The 22,471-nt window shown below is 32.4% G+C and overlaps 2 protein-coding genes across 3 annotated transcripts; one reads left to right on the top strand and one right to left on the bottom strand.

Moving 5' to 3' along the window:
* The first annotated feature begins 745 nt into the window (after nucleotides 1-745).
* LOC110099823 (protein odr-4 homolog) lies at nucleotides 746-17,141 on the top strand. 2 transcript variants are annotated; one of them, XM_028700874.1, is made up of 11 exons: nucleotides 746-934; nucleotides 1,015-1,239; nucleotides 1,353-1,451; nucleotides 4,987-5,075; nucleotides 5,483-5,599; nucleotides 12,068-12,188; nucleotides 12,632-12,717; nucleotides 12,822-12,924; nucleotides 15,261-15,412; nucleotides 16,057-16,153; nucleotides 16,675-17,141. In XM_028700874.1, the coding sequence occupies exons 1-11, from the start codon at nucleotides 854-856 to the stop codon at nucleotides 16,978-16,980; spliced, it is 1,476 nt and encodes a 491-aa protein (XP_028556707.1). In that variant the 5' UTR covers nucleotides 746-853; the 3' UTR covers nucleotides 16,981-17,141. The 2 variants fall into 2 exon arrangements, with proteins under 2 accessions (XP_028556707.1, XP_020682774.1); XM_020827115.2 differs by lacking the exons at nucleotides 4,987-5,075; nucleotides 5,483-5,599 and adding exons at nucleotides 2,256-2,344; nucleotides 3,262-3,378.
* Nucleotides 17,142-20,456: 3,315 nt separating this feature from the next.
* Nucleotides 20,457-21,417, bottom strand: LOC110099825 (putative uncharacterized protein DDB_G0287975). Its single transcript, XM_020827118.2, has 3 exons — nucleotides 21,123-21,417; nucleotides 20,834-21,038; nucleotides 20,457-20,734 (listed from the first exon to the last, which is right to left on the bottom strand). Exons 1-3 carry the CDS (start codon nucleotides 21,267-21,269, stop codon nucleotides 20,703-20,705), a joined length of 384 nt encoding a protein of 127 aa, XP_020682777.1. The 5' UTR covers nucleotides 21,270-21,417; the 3' UTR covers nucleotides 20,457-20,702.
* Between the last annotated feature and the right edge of the window lie 1,054 nt (nucleotides 21,418-22,471).

The raw sequence follows: 22,471 nt of genomic DNA, 5'->3' as shown, positions 1-22,471 counted from the left end.
TCATGTATATGATATCATTCAGTACTTCATTTAAAATATAATAAAATTATATCAAATCGTTCAGAATGATCAAATCTATAACATATCCAAAATTACACCATGAAAGCTCATGAAACCAGGAGATAATGTATTTTTGACAAATGTAGGAGAAATAAAATCTTTGGAAATAAAAATCATTAAAAACAGAAATAATAGATTATTCACTTACAATGAATATAATAAAATTTGTAACATGAATGATTGATAAATATGATCCAAAGAATTTTCTCTCTCCTCTCTCTTCTTTCCTCCTTCAATTTCTTATTGGCCAAGCAATCAAGTAAAGAAATCGATGGGATGAGACAAGGACATTTATAAATATATATACATAAATATTATTCATGGCCTACACCGCAACGCTCACTAGATTAGTACTAAAACGCTCAACTTTAGAATTTTCATATTTTTTTAAGAAAATTTATTTTACATATTTAAATTATTACAAAAAATTTGACTCATTCAATAAAATGCACCAAAAATGTTGACACATTCAGAATGTACCAAGATATTTGACGTATTTAAAATGCACCAACCGTTTTGATGCATTCTGTTGAATATACCAAGTTAAATGATAAATTTATTCCTAATTAAATTTTATGTATTTCATGCTCTTTTCATTAATTTATGTTAATGACTATGCTCATTCTTAAAATTTTCCCATAAATTTATATAACACTCGTTTAAAAATAAATCGAACCCATTTCGTCCGAACCCAAAGTTACTCTTATAAAAATTTCCGCATCCGCTAGGGCTCGACCTGACTCTGTGATTCATACGACGAGGGCTAGACCGCCGCCGATCGTCTCCTGCTCCGATGGTGAAGTCCGTCGTCGGCGAGGAAACCCGACTGAAGTCCGCCGAGGATCGGCTCTCTCGATCCTCAATTACAACCGAAGTGCTCTATCCTTGCCGTTCACAACTTCTCTACCATCTACAAAATTGCTTTCTTGGTTACAACTGGCTTTTCATGCGCAGGTTGGCATCTTAGTAGGGAAGCTAAGTTCCCATTTGGAGCGAGGGTTTGTATATGATTTGATTCCGACTCCGCCCACTGATGGAGGCAGCCACGCGTGCTCGCTTAAATCGGAGAGCGGAGGCAGGGAGGACAGGAAGAAGGGATCGAAAGGTGGGAAAGCCTCGGCGCAGGCGATTTCTTCTCTTTTGATCGATGGGGAGTGGGTGGCTGAACACGCTCGTCAGGTACCGAAAGAAGAGGAAATGCTAAGCTCCCTGAAATCCTGAATTCGGCAGGGTTTCTTTTTTGCTACACAGACGATTTTTGCTCATTGCCTTTGAGTTCGGGTATGTTTCAGGTTTCAAGAATGCTTTTGGGTGGTATGAGTGTTATTGGGATCTACATTTGGTCCTCGGAGGCCTCCTTCAAGGCCACCTCCGCTTCACTACTTGCCCAGGTATTTGGGATGATTCTTTAGAATTTCAATTTTCATGGAATTTGCGTGGCTTAGGGCTCATTTGATTGCCTGAAATTAGAAATCTTATGATGAAAAAGGATGAATTTTGTTGAAGATTAATATTGATTTCAAATTCCACAAAGATTTTCAGAACTCCCCTAAAAGTGATGATCTCATTTGTTGAAGATTAATATTGGTACATCTCATTTTTCTTTTCATTTTGCCAAAGAAAAACTATATTACACCAAAGAATTATCTTCTGGAAATTTTGGTTGACTACTTGCCTCTTTAGGTTAGTTTTTTTTATTTTTCAGGCAATTGCCACACTTTTATATTGCTATAAATTTTTTTGGTTGCTTTTTGGAAGTTTTTTATGATGAGAAACAACTTTTTATTATCACATAAACTAGACTATGATAATGATAAGAAAGCTATCATCCGACTTTTTCAGAATAAAAAAAATTATAATACCTACGACTACTTTAAAAAATATGCTTTTCCAATAATATTCTACAACTATTTTTACAAATAATTGTAGCCACCCCACATAAACTCGATATTATAAGTTTTTCTTCAAATTATCCATTTGAATTGTACTTCAAGTCTCACATCATGAAATTGCTTCATTTTTTGTGAGAATTTTGTTGTTACATATACAATGAGCTTTTTTTCTTCACTAATAAGAATTTAGTCATCAATCATTTGAAAAGGCAGCCATTGGCTTGTCTCATTGAGAATGCTTCCTAAAAAATAGTTTTTTTCATGGCTGTCCGTTGTCTGAAGATTTGCATAACTATTTTGCAGGCAATCAGGGTTGTTGCGCAGGGCACGCCAAGTTTGGAAAGTGAAACAAGTGAAAGGCTTCTCATTCACATATCTTATAGCCCAAAAAGGTTGGAGACCTTCATGTTTGCTATTGCTTATTGTAAAATTGGCCTTAAAGGATGCTGACATCCCAACTTTTATTCAAATTTTTCTCAAGTCCAATTTAGTTGTGACATAAATTTTGGATTTTGTCTTAAGTGCCATATATTCTATAACATGTTTGAATCGATTTGAAAGGTGATTTCTGTTAGACTAGTCCCTAGATCAGTCTAACCGGTCCATCATGGATCGGGCCTAATTTATAGACAACGGAACCAGGGGTTCCACCTAGCATAATTCGGCCCCCTTGGGGTGGGGTCCAACAGCCCTAATTAAGAAGAAATTAAGGGAGGTTTGGGAGGGAAAATTCAAATGGAGGAGTTTGTTTTGGGATTTTATTAATTATTGTATGCTTAAGTATGATTTTGGTTGCTAGGGTTAGGGTTAGGGTTATCCGTGATTTTTGTTGAAAATAAGTTGTTCTAGGGTTTGCTTTGGCTTTAGTCGATAGCTAGGGATTGGGAGAGCCCCTCTCAAATCGAAGATTCATTGTGCCTTGCTTGTTTTATTTCCTATATCATCAATTGAAAAACTTTTCTCCTAGTTTTTCTACATCTTAAATATTGTCTTTACTTTGCTGAAATTAAATTTCAGCCAAGGGGTTTCTTGGTTTTCTACAAGCATTTCCTAACACTTTCGTGTGCAGCTTTGATAGTTTTCAAGGAAAGTTTTTTCTGGTATCCTTTTATTGAGGACTCAATAGATAATTTGACTTAATTTTAAAGATGCTTTTATATGTATCTTTTATAGTCTTCAAAGGAGTTCTTACCATGCGAGAAACATTTTACTGAGTTCTCAGCTTGAGCTCTGATAAGTTTAGAAATGAACCATAATTGATCAATAATCTCATGTAAAATTTTCTTTTTAATGTGAACATGAATGATAGGTGGGCTTGTCGAAGTTGTGCAGTTGCATCAGTAGATTTGCGGCCATGTGATTTCAAAATGAGCAAGCTCTTATCTCTTCTTCAAACATATAGGTGCATGTACAGTTTTGACATAAGGTATGCTTTCTATATCTTTAATTCCTTTCACTGTTTTCAAACAAGTTTCCATGGTGGAAAATTCTAATGGACACTAATTACTTGGTGCTAGGAAATGATATATCTGTTGCAATGCTATGAGGAATAATGTTAATTTCTTCTTTTCATGTTTTGGAAACAACATTAAAAATGTGTATTGTGTCCAATGATATTATTTTTATTTCTTAGTTAGCTCAATCAAGATATGATAAACCATGAAATTCGGGTATGTTTCAGGTTTCAAGAATGCTTTTGGGTGGTATGAGTGTTATTGGGATCTACATTTGGTCCTCGGAGGCCTCCTTCAAGGCCACCTCCGCTTCACTACTTGCCCAGGTATTTGGGATGATTCTTTAGAATTTCAATTTTCATGGAATTTGCGTGGCTTAGGGCTCATTTGATTGCCTGAAATTAGAAATCTTATGATGAAAAAGGATGAATTTTGTTGAAGATTAATATTGATTTCAAATTCCACAAAGATTTTCAGAACTCCCCTAAAAGTGATGATCTCATTTGTTGAAGATTAATATTGGTATATCTCATTGTTGTTGAGGAATTTTTATTTTTTTTGAAGTCTTTGCATTTTTCTTTTCATTTTGCCAAAGAAAAACTATATATTACACCAAAGAATTATCTTCTGACAAATTTTGGTTGACTGCTTGTCTCTTTAGGTTAGTTTTTTTTTTTTTTTCTAGGCAATTGCCACACTTTTATATTGCTATAAATTTTTTTGGTTGCTTTTTGGAAATTTTTTATGATGAGAAACAACTTTTTTATTATCACATATACTAGAGTATTATAATAATAAGAAAGCTATTATCTAACTTTGTCAAAAGAAAAAAAAAAATTATAATACCTACAGAAACTTTTAAAAATATGCTTTTCCAATAATATTCTACAACTATTTTTACAAATAATTGTAGCCACCCCACATAAACTCAATATTATAAGTTTTTCTTCAAATTATCCGTTTGAATTGTACTTCAAGTCTCACATCATGAAATTGCTTCATTGTTTTGTGAGAATTTTGTTGTTACATAAAATGGTGGTGAGACCTACAACGCTTTATGGTATCGAATGTTGGTCATTAAAAGAGAAGCATAATACTAAGTTAAGTGTTGTAGAGATGAGGATGCTCAGGTGGATGAGTGGTTTTACCCTCAGAGTTAGGATACAAAATGAGCATATACGTGAAAAAGTTGGAGTAGCACCAGTGGAAGATAAGATTAGAGTGAGTCACCTTAGATGGTTTGGTCACATAAAACGGCAGCCTTTCGATGACCCGGTTAGGAAAGTAGAGGTATTAGATTTGACTTATGTTATGAAAGGTAGAAGTAGACATAAAAAAACTGGGTTAGAAATATTAGAAATGATCTTTTATTATTAGATTTAAACGAGAATTTGTCTTTTAACATGACACAATGGATAAAAAGGATTCATGTAGCCAACCTATGTAGTGGGGCAAATAGGAATTTAGTCATCAAACATTTGAAAAGGCAGCCATTGGCTTCTCTCATTGTGAATGCTTCCTAAAAAATAGTTTTTTTCATGGCTGTCCGTTGTCTGAAGATTTGCATAACTATTTTGCAGACAATCAGGGTTGTTGCGCAGGCCATACCAAGTTTGGAAAGTGAAACAAGTGAAAGGCTTCTCATTCACATATCTTATAGCCCAAAAAGGTTGGAGACCTTCATGTTTGCCATTGCTTATTGTAAAATTGGCCTTAAAGGCTACTGACATCCCAACTGCCTTCAAATTTTGCTCGCGTCCAATTTAGCTTATATGTAAATTTTGGATTTTGTCTTATAGCCTGTCTGACTCAATTTGAAAGGTGCTTTCCTGTGCAGCTTTGATAGTTTTCAAGGAAGCTTTTCTTTTTAATCCTTTATTGAGGACTCAATAGATAGTTTGACTTAATTTTAAAGATGCTTTTATATGCAGCTTTCTTAGTCTTCGAATGAGTTCTTACCATGCGAGAAATATTTTACTGAGTTCTCAGCTTGAGCTCTGATAAGTTTAGAAATGAACCATAATTGATCAATAATCTCATGTAAAATTTTCTTTTTAATGTGAACATGAATGATAGGTGGGCTTGTCGAAGTTGTGCAGTTGCATCAGTAGATTTGCGGCCATGTGATTTCAAAATGAGCAAGCTCTTAGCTCTTCTTCAAACATATAGGTGCATGTACAGTTTTGACATAAGGTATGCTTTCTATATCTTTAATTCCTTTCACTGTTTTCAAACAAGTTTCCATGGTGGCTAATTCTGACACTAATTACTTGGTGCTAGGAAATGATATATCTGTTGCAATGCTATGAGGAATTCATTCCTTCTTTTCATGTTTTGGAAACAACACTAAAAATGTGTTTTGTGTCCAATGATATAATTTTTATTTCTTAGTTAGCTCAATCAAGATATGATAAACCATGAAATTAAGAGTCAAATGGAAAACTAGATCATGATTTGATTACCTAAATTTGGTATATCATGGTGCAAGAAGGTACTTATACAAGATAATGCACATCAAGTGAAGAGATCTACTAAGGATTAAGGATTACAATGTGATCCATTAGGGATTCATTAGAAAATTTTGAAGTACATCTAAAAAAACTTTCATCAAATTCATGATTACGAATTCTTATCAGTGAATTTAGTCCTAATATTTGAGATCAAGTTCGACGATCATATTTACAAAAAAAGTCATATCAGCCTCGTAATCATAACTTTTCTAAAAATAATGAACATTTTAATCCTAGCTGGTTTGATAAGTACTTTCGTTGGTTAAATTATAATATTTATAAAGATAAATATATTATTTATATAATTATATTTTTAAAACAGCATGTACAGGAAATAAAGATATTAAGATATTTCATAAAAATAAATTTCAAACTATTAAACAAGTGAACATATTTGAACTTCATGTTAGAGATCATAACAAATTGTATAATAATTTCAAGGTCATTCCCGATGATAACCGTGTTGAATGCAAATCTCAACCTGAGGGGTTAATGTTCAAAGATCTTTCTAAAATCTAAAGCTACATGTCTATCGATAATATAAATGTTTAAAATTGAAATAAAATACCTAAACACTTAAAACAAAAAATACTCATCCACCCTCCGCAATAGTTTGCTGAGGTAGACAAGTTGAAAAATCACGTCAACTAACAAAGAGTAAATGTCTAGTCGAAAATATCACTATGATTCATTCTCAAATCATCTCTTGCCAGTAAGAAAGTGGTACATGTCCTCCAACCAATGGTTTCGTCGCAAAAATGGCATCAGAGATAAACGGTTATGACAGAATAATTTTGATGCTAAATGGTATCATTAAATTACGATCATGGCCAAAGACCATATATTCCCAACTGCGTTAAATCTTTCTATAATGAATCAATAGAATATGACCGATAGGGTACAAAGCCCTTGTCAGCTAAGGTGGACTCATATTTGTTCCATTAGAAACAAATATTCACTCCATGTCTACAAGATATCATTGAAAGCAACCAATGACTGCTGACAATGATCCTTCGATCAGGTTGGGTTGACTACCCCTCTGACTAAGTAGAGTAGGGATTATGATGACTCGGGACGGCGAAACCATGGGATCTTGATCGTGTCTATCATTATTCCCCCACCATCAGCTTTAAGTGCAAGGTGGTGAATTTCTAATTTTAAATGCTAAATATTCACTACCTAAACATGTTGCTACTATATGCCAGATACTATATATATATGTTTGACAACTAGTCTTAATTGAAAGTTCTCTCTCATTATCATGAGAGGTAATTAACTATAGGGGCTTGTTCCATAGGAAATTTGAACTCATATCATAAAGTTTTCGCAAAATGAGGGCAAAATCTTTCGGTAGTGTCTTATTTAAAACTCAATCTGCCTTGTGAAAATTTTTCTTGGAACCTACTTGTTAAAACTCTCCTTGACGGCCCAAAAAAGAAAGAGGGACCGCAGAGATGATGGGAACGAATTTTCAGAGCCCGCGCTCTTGAATCTAGGATCCAATGTGAAGGAAATTATTTATGGTACAGAAAATGCAACAAGCAAGGGTCATATTATTGTGAGGTAAAGAGCATGATATGGATGATTTTTCCAAAGAGTTATGGGAATTCTTGAGTTTCTCGATCTCTCTTAAATTGAGGCCTTCTAATTCCACAAGATAGACAAGCTCTTTTGATGATATTCTTTATTTCCATCATAACCTGAGAAATTTTCATGAAATTTTTAAAATTTATATTTGATATATTATTTTATCTTACAGTGGTTGCATCATACATTACCTTTGGAAGAAAATTTTTGTATGTTTTTAGGGAAAGAGCCTGGAATAGTAAAACCCTTACCTTAGGGTTTGGTGTTTGTTATGGCATATGTTTCATAGATCCAAGCATCGAGCATACTGTCCTTTTTTTCTTTTTCGGCTCGTATGAAGAAAAAATCTCATTTAGTGATGGTAGGTTTTATTTGCTTAGGATTTGGACATGAATTTGGTCGAAGTCATGCCACCCTTTCTCTTTTTACAAATTGCTTGAAAATTTTTGTATCACTGCAACATGTCATCTTAATTTATTGGCATTAATCCAATTCAATTCATTAAACCTTTATTATATTCAGGGGTAGAACCAGTCTCTTCTTTAAGAGTGAGCAAAATTTGATTATAAAATATATAATCTTATGTATGAAATAGAAAAAATATATATTTTTTTAGAATTTGGGCAACTGCATTTTTTTAAAGTGGGCAAAATAATTAAAATATTTATTTTTCTAAGGAAGAAAAAAAATTTTAGGGTGGGCAATTGCCAACCCTAAACTCTACCTAGTTCTACCCCTGATTATATTGATTTTTAAGATGGTCTGTTGATAACTTAATTTGGATCTCATAAATAGGGCAACATCCTTTATTTTTTAGTCCATTTGTTTGACGATGTCCCAAATTACTTTTCTCGTAAACAAGAACATATATGATCCATTGATTTCAAGCATCATGATATTCCACGAGCATATCATAATCATTAGATTTGTTTTATCCCAAAGTACAAACTTTTTGTTCTCCAACTCCATAGGAGGATCCACATGGTGATGGATCTTTCCCTTCCTTTCTAAAAGGTTTTCATAATTTGAGACTACTTCAAACCGTTTCTCTTTCAAGCAATATGAGGTGTAACCCCTAGAGTTCTCCATCAGTATGACTTTTATCATTCATAATGGTTGACTCCTTGGAAAGCAAGTCAAAGAAATCAACCATAATGAAGAGAATGAAGAATCCCAACAATAAGAAAATAGAACAAAGGTCGGAAAAATGAAACTTTAACCTTGCGCTAATACCATGTAGAAAATTAGAAAAATAGAAAAGCTGCTTTCAATTTTATTGCTTGATTTTATACAAAGTATGCAAGTATATATAGACTTTTCCAGAAGTCTTACAATGAAAATAAATCAAAACTATTTACAAAAAAAGAAAATATCCCCAAGAGAGGTCGGCAGATAAAAGAGGAAGAGGGGGGCAAATGAAAAGGATCAAAATGGTCTTTTAACTTTTTATGAATGACCAAAATGATTTTTAATTATATTAAAGGATCATTTTTAATCCCTTACATCTTTAAAAAAGAATTAAAATAGTCTCATAATAGGACTATTTTTATTCATCTTTAAGAAGTATACTTCGATCAAACCATGTAAAGATCATTACATGTTCGTATGTAATTTTGTCCCTTCCCTTGCACTTTTATTTATTATTTGTGTTGATGATTTTCTTCCGAGCATCATATTGTACATTGGTAATATTGACATTTAAAGTTTAATTGAAATTTTTTTTAGAATAACCTAAGTAATTCAAACCCACCCACCCCCCTCCCAGCCGCCGCCGCCGCACACATGCACACAACAAAACCCACCCTCCTAGGCAGCTGTAAATCAACATTTTGGCCATTAAAGTTTGACTTATTTTAGAAGTTAATAGCTAAATATTAATGCTATTTAACTTTGAATTAATATTTGCATAAGATTCCCTAGTATCCTAATAATATATCATCTTAATTAATTAGCAATTATTTATATCTTAAACATTAATTTAAAACTAATTAATTATGTTACATATTTTATTAACTAATTTTAATTTACAAAAAACTATACTCTTATTGTTATGATAATTAAAGATCAATTAGGTTGTCTCATTAATTTCTAATTAGCCTAATTAAACTATCAATAAGTTAATTTCATTACTAATCAGACTAATTTATTGTATTAATTATTAATTAATGACTAAATAACATATTTTATCCCTAGTTAATTTAATTAATTATCTAATTTAATAACTGACTAGTTTATCACACACACAAAATGACTAACTAGTTTACTTTTTTTAATAATAAACTAATAAATCTAATTTAATGATATTCTAAACAAACCATATTTTGAAACCCAATCAAGCCATGTTCGTCTAAAAAAGCTGAAAATTTGAAATCTAGAAAGGCACTATTCTAGAATGCTAGCCAACCCGCAGACCTAACAAGATGTTTTCTGGCTTCCATGAAAATAACTTCTAACAAAAGTTGGCCCACTCCTTACCATACATTGAAAATGTGATTTGTTGAATTTCAGTAGCACAAGCATGTAGCAAAACGTATTACCAAACAGAACCTTAGTTACAAGATAAGCCTTAAAAAAGTAAGGCCACTTAAAATATTCTCTTGATGTTTCGTAAATTAAATATTTAGTGCAAAGAGCTTTGGCTCTTTCAAAAAATTAAACAGCAATATTAATAGTAATTTTTATCAAACAATTAGTCGTTTTATTCGACAATACAATGCAACCCAACATAATACAAAGCAGCATAACTGAACAGAGAATGAGACAACATTATCAAATGGAGCCCAAATTTCAACAGAGCCTTTGACCAACTAGAAAGGCCATACTTGTGTCAGCCGAGGCCGAATTTTCGGAGCCCACACTACTTTTCTAACCGGGTCATCGAAAGGATGCCATTTATGCGACCAAACCATCTAAGGAAACTCTCTCTAATTTTATCTTCTACAGGAGCTACTCCAACATTTTCACATATATGCTCATTTCATATCATATCTCTAAAAGTAAAGCCACTCATCCAACGACATCTCTGCAACACTTATCTTAATACTATGCTTCTCTTTTAATAGCCAACATTCTATACCATAAAGCATTTGCAGGTCTCACCAACGTCTTATAGAATTTTCCCTCAAGTTTGAGGGCAAGCCCGATGCATTCCTCCACTTCAACCATCCAATTTGAATTCTACTGATAATATCCCCATCCATTTCACCATCACTTTAAACAATAGACCTAAAATATCTAAAACATATACTCTTATTAATAACTTGATCACCCAAAGTCACAATCCTCCCACTAGATCTATTACTACAAAAATTACATTACATATATTCAGTTTTAGATCCACTCAAATGAAATCCTTTAAACTCTAAGGTTGACCTTCATAATTCAAGTTTACCTTCAACTCTCTCTCTAGTCTTATAAACAAGAAGAATATCATCAGTAAAAAGCATACACCAAGGTACATCCTCTTGCAAATGTCTAGTGAGAACATTCATAATAATATTTATCCTTTTCTAAGTCATAGCTCAATGAAATTGCCAACATGTATGTTTTTACCAAATTTGGGGATCTTAGTTTTCAACTATGTTGACTATATAAACTTTCGTCAGCTGGAACTCTTGAATTAAGATTTCATGGTGTCGGTAATTTATTTCCATTCATTAGCGCTTCCCCTGTCAACCCTCCTTATGCTCAAATCATTCATAATATTGAATGAAATGGTCATCATCTTAGATCACCTAAAAAACAATGGGGAAGAGGGATAACATAGTTAAAAATATGGAATGGGTGAGCTCTCTGTCACCTTGGACTACTGTTCCATGGTAACTTAGATGTACACATGTTACATACCATTATTATTTTTTTTTTTTTGTAAATTGGTTGTTTTAACCTGACGTGTTTGAATTGGTGGTGGTAATATATTTTGTGACAAACAGTTCATTATTGATATACATATACTCTTACCCATCTTAAGTGGCAAAAGGGAAAAAAAAAAGGTGTGGTATAGCACCACACTGCCACCATAGTTGTTAACCAAATTGGTCAATTAATACTAGCAGCCTTTTGAAAATTAGCTACACATTGTGGCTCTTTTAAATGTGCTTTGGAAGCAGATATGCTCAAGAAGTTTTTGTAGAATAAAAATTATGTCAACATATCCTTGTTCAAATTATATTAAGATGGCTTAAAGATTATTAAATTTATTTTGAGATTAATTTAATATAATTTAATCTTAAATCAAATTCAATTGTTTTCAAACAAGGTTTTTCTTGCAAATTAACTTGATTTAATTAAATAAAGTGGAAAAGTGGTTATTTCTTATTGGTACGCATGTTGGAATTCTTGATCTTCTTTTTGCATCTTGTTTTGTCATTTTTAGCAGTTCCAATCAATCAGTGATCAAAAGTGGTGACCTTTTGTGTTTCTTTCCCTCGTTTAGCAGTAGAACAAGAAATAAACTTTTACCAGTTCTTGGTAGGATGAACTGCATGAAGTCCTCTATTAATTCATATAAAGTCCATGATGTGTGCTTGTTTTTGTTCTACTTTTTAATGACTTCCCGGTGCAGAATACCTGTTTTTCAAGATTTGGCGTCCACATCAAATACTTTCAAGAATGTCCTTTGTAATGGAATCTCTCGTCATGCCAAAGAACTGCTAAGTGCTAGAGCATTATTGGATGGGAAATTGGTTAGTATCCAAATTTCTTTGTATTTCATTCCACTTATTAAGAAAAAGCTTGAAAGAGTGTATTCCTAGTGACTTTGTGGAACTAAATGTATTGATAATGGCATGTGAGCTGTAGTATAGCATACCTGAATGATTCAATGAATTATAATTTAATTTTTTTACCAACTTTTTGGTAAAAAAAAAAAGTTTTAATTGCATGTATTTCTAAGATATTAAATTAAGTGAATGAGTTTACAACAAACTTGAGGATCTATTTTAGTCACCCTTTTGATCTTTTTTAGTCACAAAAGTGGCCTTCTAATTGTAGTTGATGGCACCGTCGTGCATGGGAACGTTCAGTTCATCCTTAATATGAAATTTTTTTGTCGAGGATGAGCAGATACTCTTACCGCACGCAATCTTCTTACTGATCTTCTCTCTTCTTTTATAAAACTGCCATTTAGGTTACTGAAAATCAACTAGTCAGCTCTGCGGGCACACATAATGTTGAGCTGCTTCTACCCTTCAAGAGTGATGCACAACAGGAAAGGTGGGTTGAACTTGCAAAATGCAGTGTTCTTATTTGTACATTGTAAATTGTAAAATCTTTGTTGTTGAAAAGGGCTAATTCAATGCATTTTACATAGCATGCAGTTCAGATGATATTTCTGGTCTGGTAGTGTTTCGGGGAGCTATATGTGCTTATGCATATCTTAGTCCAAAAGAGCCTACTTCACAAGCTATATCTGATCTAAAGGTATTTACAAGAATAATTTATTGTTTTTACATCACTCTTAACGTGGATTAATTATTCTGTGCGGACACCGAACGTCATCCGGAGACCAACCAGAATGTACAACATTACCCCTTCACTTGGTACCGCTGCTCGGTACCGCTGACATGGCACATTTTGGTTAATCTCCGGACGGTGTTCTGCGTCCGGCCTCCGCACAGAATAATTTCTACGTAACATGAGTCTAAAGTTGTTTATAGATGACATCTACCATCCTTATTAAGTAATGTTGGAACAAGCAGCAACAGTGTATTTCAGTTGTGAAACAGTTTTTTTAAATAAAAACTGGCAAACCCTTCTCACTAATAAAAACAAAAATTAGTATCAATTACAAAACAAAAGGGAAAACAAAGCAAAGCAGACAGAAGGGAGGAAGCTAAGAATGCAGAGACAATAGCTTGGGACAAGAAGGGAAATGATTTTTTTTCATGGAATTTTTTATAGAAATTTTCTTCTTCCTTTTAGCATTAGAAATTGTGAAATAAGAAAAGTTGATGATAGTTAAACAAACATTTTTCTCCTTTTAAATTTTCTTCCCGAAAAACTTCAAGCATTCCTGTTAGTTCAAATAATGTAGCTGGAAAAGAAGAAATTTTCTCAAAGCTCTTTGAAGTCATCATGATGTATGCCTCTCCTCAATTAGAGAAAACAGATTTCACATTAATAGTAGAGATAGATTTACAACTAAAGATGTGGAAATCATCTTCCAGTTTTTCTTTACATGTTTCACAAAAAGCATTGCTGATGATTCCCTTATTGTAGAAATAAACATTATTAGGAATTTTTCTTGTATAAATAAATCACATAAGGGTTTTGATTTTAAGAGGACATAGCTTTCCAAACTCAAATCCAAATTGGAGTTATCGCACCCTCATCTATCAAAAATAAGTAAAAGGAAGTAACAAAAATGAACCATTAAGCCAGCATCATCGATATTAAATTGATTGCTAAGATACGAGGGCATTTTCTTCTTTCTATTTTTAAGGTGAAAAAGAATGATCTATCTCTATAAACTATACCAGCCAGAACTAGTTGAATGGTAAGAAGCAAAAAAGTTATTTCAATTACTGTTAAAGGTGAAAAGGTCATTAAATTGAAAACAAGAGAGACACATTATTCCCTTCATCCTTCTAAAAATTAATGTCTACTATCATGAATCTTCCGAGAGATATTAAGGCAGAAGTGAGTAGCTTTGAAAACATCTCTATCATGAATAATAGAACCAACAAAAAGAATGATTATTTGGCTGAATAGACTTCTAAGGAGAGGCAAGTTCTTCATACAAAAGTCTTTAATATCATGATCTCCTAAATCTTTATGATTATAAATATTCCTCTTATTGATAAGAATAAGACCGCTACTTTTGTAATTTTCCAAAAAAGTTGCTTCTAAGTTCTTATTGTCTATTTGATAGCCTTGTTAGGAATTTTAAAAGAGGCTTAAAGAGAGATTGATGAAATTGATGAGCATAATAGACACTTCTAGAGAGGAATTTATCTTTTGACGGAGAGAATTTCATTTGGATTTTTTAATAAAATAAAATGATTCCAAAATGCACATTGAAGACTTCTGGTGCTCAAAGGAATGCCGAAGTACTTGAAAGGAAGGGATTCAAGGTAGCAGCCCAAAATATTTGCTAGAAGGATACCTAAACCAAGTTGCTTCCCCGGGTAAAATAAAAAGAATCTAGAGAAGTTAGTCTTAAGATCAGATATTTCCTTGATGACTAATTAAGATATTTTTGAGAATATTAGCTTGAAAGGGTTTAGTTCCACATAACATGATGATTTTCATTTTGAAATTGAAGAATATTAATGGTTGGCTCCCTATACTTGTAGTGACAGCCCTCAATCAATTGGTGACTGCTTCAAGTGACAACCCTCAATCAATTGTTGGCAAAAGCAGATTAAAGCAGCTTGTAGCATTTTATAAAGAACTTTCGGGGCATGGAACTTATATGAACTTTTGTTACTATTAGGTTGATTATTCTTTCACAAAGAGACATGAATATCATTATATTTAACAAAATTTTCACCACTATTTGTAATGAGTTTATTCTATGCTTATGGATATATTTTTCTGATGTTGATTTCTGTAGTACCAAATGTTTAAATTTAAATTTGAACAAAAAATAATTACAGATGAAGAGAGTTCAGCTTACCTAGTAGCAATGGTAGACAGTGCTGATTGCGTTTTGTTTTCTGAATTTCTTGACTTTGAGCCTTGGAATCAAAAGCCAAATTCACTCGAGCAATTGCTTCTATTATATTAATGCATCTTTCCGTCGCTCTTCTGTGCAGAATGATATCATAAACAGCTTGAAAAGCAGGCTAGATATTCTTTTAGATGAGGGAGAAGATACGATGGACATGGCCTCTAATGATCTTAGGAAAGCATGTGGTGAAATAGTTACCGGAAAGCCCATCCATCAACTTCTTTTGCATGAATTGAGGTAGTGGAAGTACATGCTATTATGAAGATCTCCTTACAAATCATTTAGTTGACATTTCTAGGGTTCATCTGCTAACTGTTTATCATGGATAATTAAGCTTATTAGTTATTACATTGTTGTTGCTAGGTTGATATCAGCTTAATATTTTATGACACCAAAATGATTAAAGATGCTATTGTGCTATTTTCATGGTGTCAACCATGAGATGCTTTGGAGTTTGGCCAACTTGTTTGATGGCTGCGCCACATATAATAATACTCTTGCATGGCTTAATTTTACAAATAATGATTTTATATGGGTAGAAAACTAGAAATACTCTTAGAAAAGTCATCTTGATTTACTGATGTAGGATATAATTGAAGAAACTGTAAGAAAAGTAAATCCTTGTGATGAACCTAGCAGTTGATCAGATAAAAATAAATTTGAACTTGCAAATCTTAGCGGTATATTAAGTTTTGGATAATATTAAGTTTGAATTTGTACTTTTTTGTGCACTTGCAAATTTTTTCCATAACAGAGAGAACTTGCAAATCTTAGCGGTGCAGGAATCGGCCGTAAAAATAACGTTGAACTTGCAAATTTATTCCTTTATATTAAGATGCTGTGCATTTTTGTGTACTATGTAATGGCTGTTATGGAAACAGGAAACCTCTGGTCCTCACCTTTCCTAGAAGAGTTTTGATTCCGTGGTTATCTGATGTCTTCATATGTGACTATCTGCTACCTTCTGAAACTTTTGAGGTTTGTTCTTCTTCCCTTTTTGATGAATTTTGGGGAAAATTTTTGTTTTTATGGCTGATTCTTGTTCATTAATTCTCCCATAAGAGCACAGATGTTTTCTTTATTGAATGCTGCACTGTGCTTGAACCAAAAAATACTCAGGCAATCAAATGCTTAAAATTTTCTTATTCACAATACTTTTAAGTCAGTAATGACGAACTATGAAACTTTAAACATCCGGACCAATCAATTAACACTATCCATTATACTGGCCAATTCCATTTCAGGGTGCACCCTTACTTCAAAACTCATTTTTTAGTAAAGTTTATTATCATTTGGACAAAGCCTTATTGAACAATTATAAATCTCATCTGTTCATGTAACTTGATATTTTTCATAGTTTGCTTTGGAACTAAAATGATCAGAATGTTATTCTTTTATGTTCATAGAAATGCACAGTTTCTATCACTAATCTCTTTTACCTGATATTTATTTTGATTCCATTATGCTAACCTTATGAACAACCCAACCATGGTTACTAGGACTTGAAAGATCGCTGCCGGGAGTTGTTGTCTATGGAAACTCCAGTAGAATCCTCTGCATTACTAGAACTGGAAACAGAAGTTGCGTCCCCAACAATGGCTTCATCATTCTGGGATCTGGTTAATGGAAATCCCTCATCATCCATTGAAAAAACAAAGAACAGAAGCCATTCCATCACGAACAAATCATCCAAACAATCAAAAAATTTCAACTTCAATTTTCAAGTTGCCCTCTTCATCCTTCTGGTGGCTCTTCTCATCGGTGGTTGTATTACTGTTTTCAATCCAGCAAAACTAGTTCACTAACAATGACTCGCCCAGGCGTTTTCTTCTCTGCTCAAATTTTACAATTGTACAGTCTGATTCGGTGTTGCATTCCTATTGTTTTCGGCATTAATGATGTGATTCGAGTTAAATTTATTATGGAACTTAAATTTTTAAATTGTGGCATTAGAGGCTTTAGTTTCTATGGCTGAATGATAAATCTACGTTTTCAATTTTACATGAGAGAGGTTTGGTGGTGGGAACTCTCAAATTTCCTATAGACAAAATTTTGCAGAAATCTCAAGCTTCGTTTGGAATAGCTTTTGCATTGCTTTCGAAAATAACTTTTTAATACAAAATTTTTAATTTAAAAAAATAATTAAAAAACTGTTTTAAAAAGCCTCAATTTTTTATAAAGCTAAGGAATTTTATATTTTAAAAAATAAAAAAAAAAAGATCATATGTAGGTTAAGGGGGTGAATACAAAAGAATACAAAGAAACAATAATCAGAAGGCTACAAAAAAAATTAAAATTCTTCTCAAATTTCACTTGAATATAACATTTTAAAAAAAAAGCTGACACCAAATTTTTATCTGAAAACTTTCAAAAAAATGTCAAAAATTTTACTCATCACTCTATTTTATTCATTTTTTAATTTATTGTTGCTTTTTTCTGCATATATCCTCAAATCTTGGATCCAATTTTTCTATTGGATGACTATGTGTGCCTATATGTTTTTCTCAAAAAAAAAAAGTATAAAAATCTATCATTATTTACTTATTTTTTAATATTATGTTGCTAAAATTGTGACATTTTTTGCTACAATAAATTTCTAAAATCAATCAATATATCAAAAAATTTTGAAAATTTTCATTAATGGGAATAACATCTCTTCCCACTATCTTGATTTTTTTTTCATATGAAATTAAGGACATTTGTGGGGTAGTAAATTTCTGAACAATCATATTGTAAAATACTAAAATCTGCCCTTTTGTATTTCTAATTTCATATCTACTCCAAATCAGATGAATTTTTTTTAGAGATGCCCTTGAGAATTAGATCTCTCATAAAAAAAATAATGAATTTATTCAATATATTTTCTAAAAATTCTTGAATGAGCATTGGTTAATCATTTCTACACTATATTACTTACATGAAATAAAAATCATAACAAAATTAGATAAATCAATTTCTTAGTACTTTTCTATTTATATTTCATATACTCCTTGTAATATTGGAGAATTAGGTGACTTTTAGACTCCAATCAAAGAAGAATGAAAAAAACATTAAGACCTCCTAAAACTCACATCTAAAGAAATTCAACCAATTTGCCCACAAGAAGCTAATTGAATGAAGTTACTTAGATTAACAAGAGTTGAAGATGTGACATCTATCATCTCTAATGATGCTTTGATGATTCTTATAAAACATTCCATTTTTTCAAAAATTTGATGGCTATAACTCATGTTGGATTCAATCGAGCTATGTTACTATCCATGAGATGATTTTGTGAGCAAGACTTTGACTTTTCATAGCTTTTAAGTTGATTGATACTTTTATATTTTGCAAGGTTTACCTATATTAACTTTTACGTTGGGCTATCACAATTATTGTTGGATTGACTACATTTTTTAGAGAATATGGAGAACTAATAACACTAGAATACTAGTCAAATATACAAGATTACATGTGATGTTTATGGATATATCTCATATAGGGGCCGATGGTTAGTTTATGACCAATGATCTCATAAAGGGCTGGGTTGGTTAAGTGAGTTATTTATCAAAAATGTCTGAGGTCTTCACAAAAATGAGAAAAATTCAAAGAGCTATCAATTTTACTTCATACTTGAGAGGACATATTGATAGTTTTAGATATTCCTAATGTTGAATGGATTCAATATGAGGTGCATTACATCAGTAAGTTCGTGGATGAAAATGAAGCACTCAACTTAACTTTTTAATTTGTCCATAAGAATTTTAAATTATATCAAATAATCATGAATATTATAAAGAATATTCCAACCATTCTTCTTTAAATCCTTCTGATGTTTATACTAAATTTCTTCTCCCATTTATTTTTAGTATATATATGTGTGCTTGATGAATCTTCATGCAATGCTTGAACGGAAGACTCTTCTTTCATTATCATGAATTTTCTAGCACGCGATAAATTAGCATCATATATAGAAAATAGATCTCAATATCCTGACAACATTATTTAAAGGGATGATAGAAATCATATCACTAGCAATGGATCTCATCATTTTAACTTTTAACAATTGTTGCTTGACTACAATCATCCGACCATGATCGTTTGACTACAATTTTCCGACCATCATCGTCTAACTACAATCCTCCCACCGTTGTCGCTTGTCTCTAATCCTTTGACTAGCTTCGCTTGACTGCAACCCTCCAACCGCCTCAACCAATTATAATTCTTTGACTGATTATAATCCTCTAACCACTGACACCTAATTATGATCCTTTCACCTTCATCACCCAATTACTGCTCTTTGACCACTATTATCTAACTACAACCACTATTATCTAACTACAATTCATTGATCCTCATGCGTGATTATGATCTTAAAATCATTATCACTCCATTATAATTTAGAATTTATATATTATATTACTATTTTTATTTAAAATTTCAGTTATTACATAATTTATATTATATTTAAATAATTTTAGCACTTATTTCATCATCCGGCCGAACCATAAACATTCTCTTCGTATGGTACGTTGCGCGGTCCGATTTTTACAACCTTCCTAACTACTAACATCAACATCAAGATTTATATTTAACTTCTTGTTAACTAATCCTCCCTCCTCAAAATAGAACCAAATAGACGACAAATAATCTCTTATGCACAACTCCCATGACATCACCATCAAGATTGATATTTAAATTATTGGCCACTAATCCTCTTTCCTTAAAGAAGAACCAAATAGACAACAAGCAATCTCTTAATCACAACTGCCATACCAAAAGTCTTTTAAATTCAACCATAAAGTACATTCTATATAATTTATGTTTATTATATAACTAATGATAAATGCTAATTGAATAATTTAAACAAGACCAAGCCCCATATTTTTTCCATTTTATAAGCTTTTTCCCCATAAAAGTCTGATGTCTCTTACAATCCTCTTTTAAATTTGTATGTATTATATTTTTGTACAGAATTAAAATACTAAGCTCATTCTTTCTAATGCCACAGAAATTCTAACACACAACATACACATTAGACAGCAAAGGTTACTTGTCAGTTGAGGCCTTGCGGGGAAAGCTTTTGGGTTGTTAATCATGAGACAAATTTGATTATGATTAACTTTATAATCATCAATTTTTAGACAAATAAATTGTATATAAATGGCTGGTTAAGATTTCCATAACTATTAAATATCAATTAAACATGTGCTGATGGTTATTTATTTGAAACAAATTACTTCTGATAAATTTCTATTAAAGGTTATCAGTTCATACAGTAATATCATTAGCAAAATAATGATGATTCAACAGCTTTGAACACTGTTCTGCTTTTCCACAACAAAATAAACTTAGAGCTAAATGCGCCTCTTAGTTGAATTTGATAGCAAGCTGTACTTATGAAAGCAAATTTGAGACAAATAAGTTGCAGCACATGCAAAGCAAGTTAACAAAATGGCCTTAGCACATTCAAAAGGAGGACCCTGGGTGTAACAGGTCCGATGAATTCCAATTTGAAGATAGAACTAACCTTTAGCTCTTCAGATAATTAAAGATTCTTCTTATCCTTAACCAGCGGCTCTGAAAGAAATTTCCACAAAACAAAACAAAAAAAAGTTCAGCGAATGCATATTATTTACAGAGAAATTTCATCAAACAAGTTAAACGCAAAACTCTTACTTGAAATAAGAGCCATGGGCCGGGTCTTGAAGAGAATTCGATGACGAATTATTCCAATAACTTCCAATTCTACCCCAGAAGAATCTGAAGAATCCGACTCGAACGCATCTCCAACCTTCTTCTTCTTCAGCACTAGCAACGGCTTCTTCAGGGCCATCTTCGTCCCTGAGAGCTCGTGGTAGCCGACTGTAAAGGTGTAGTTTCCCTATAGAAAGCAACGGAGATAATTAGAAGAAAGATGAAACCATTGCCCATCGGAAATGAATTGGGGAGGGAGAGGAAAAAGTACCTCGGAAACACAGCAGAGGCGGCCAATTTCGAGATTTTGGAGATGGTCTACAAGGGATGGATGTGATTCCACTACTCCTTGTAGCTCTATAATAGACCATTCCCGGCATTCTTCCTGTTGACAAGTGCATTTCAAACGGATCTGCATCCTGCTCGTTCTCTTTCGCAGATGGAGATTGAGGCCCTGAGGACAAGCGAAGAAGAAAAGGCCTTTACGATGTTTGGAAAGAGCGGGAATTTTAAAACCTTGCCGCCACTAAAACGTTGAACGTGTTTAATCGTTTCAAGTAACACCCAAACTCCACCCGATCTCCCTGTGACCCCGGAACTCTGCTAGATCTCCAAGTAACACCGAAATTTTATCTAATCTCCAAGTGACTCTGGGATTTAACCTGAATACCCAACATCAATGAATCTCATATTCTTGTTTGTAACTAAATATCAATTTAGGAGTGGATCATTGTAATTTGATCGTCCTAATTTTTAAGGACGAATCAGCCTCTTTGTACCTCAAGCAAACACTAGTGAAATTCTTTTCAACTAGGCGTGGCCCTGTGGGTTTTCTCTTTCCAGAATTTCCACATAAAAATCCTGATGTTTTATTTCCCTTATGTTCGTGTGCTAGATATTCGTATAACGCTTGATGAAAAATTCTAACTCTATCGTCGCGTATATTCTAGCCCGCAACAATTAGTATTCATATTCACGTAATATTTATATTTAAAATTTTTAAATTAAATTCATAATAATTTGAAGTCGGATTTCAACTAATTTACAATCAAATTAATCATCATGATAACATATTAACATGAACCCAACAATGTGATATAATCTAAGTGCAAATAACTGAAATAAGTCTGAATCAAATAATTGATGTAAATTTAAAAGCTTTAGAGAATTGGTTGAAGGATAAAAAATTATTCTAATTTTGCATGATTAAAGTTAAATCAAGCAGCTTGATAAGATAAATCCAACAAGCCCAGTATTATTATATTCTAAGGTCCATAAGACACATAAAGATAGAATTATAGCTTTAAAAATTATTGTTCATTCTAAGATTATTAATTTTATATGTGATTGTGCTCCTCATATAGGTTTGGATATGCGTTTAAAATCAAAATTTTATAATGACTTATAATAATTAATTCAAATTATATCTCTTGAAGAAAATATTTTTATTATAGGATATTTAAATGAGCATGTTGGTAGAGAGATAGATGATTTTTAAAGTATTTATGGTGGCTATGGGTTTGGAACGACCAATAAAAGTAATAAGATCATAATAGATTATTTTTTTTAGCTTATAATTTTATATTTGTGAATACCTTATTTAAGAAATTAGATGAATAT

This window comes from Dendrobium catenatum, unplaced genomic scaffold, assembly GCF_001605985.2.
Source record: "Dendrobium catenatum unplaced genomic scaffold, ASM160598v2 fragScaff_scaffold_1608, whole genome shotgun sequence".
Classification (NCBI taxonomy): Eukaryota; Viridiplantae; Streptophyta; class Magnoliopsida; order Asparagales; family Orchidaceae; genus Dendrobium; species Dendrobium catenatum.
This window is presented reverse-complemented; position numbering and strand designations above follow the sequence as displayed.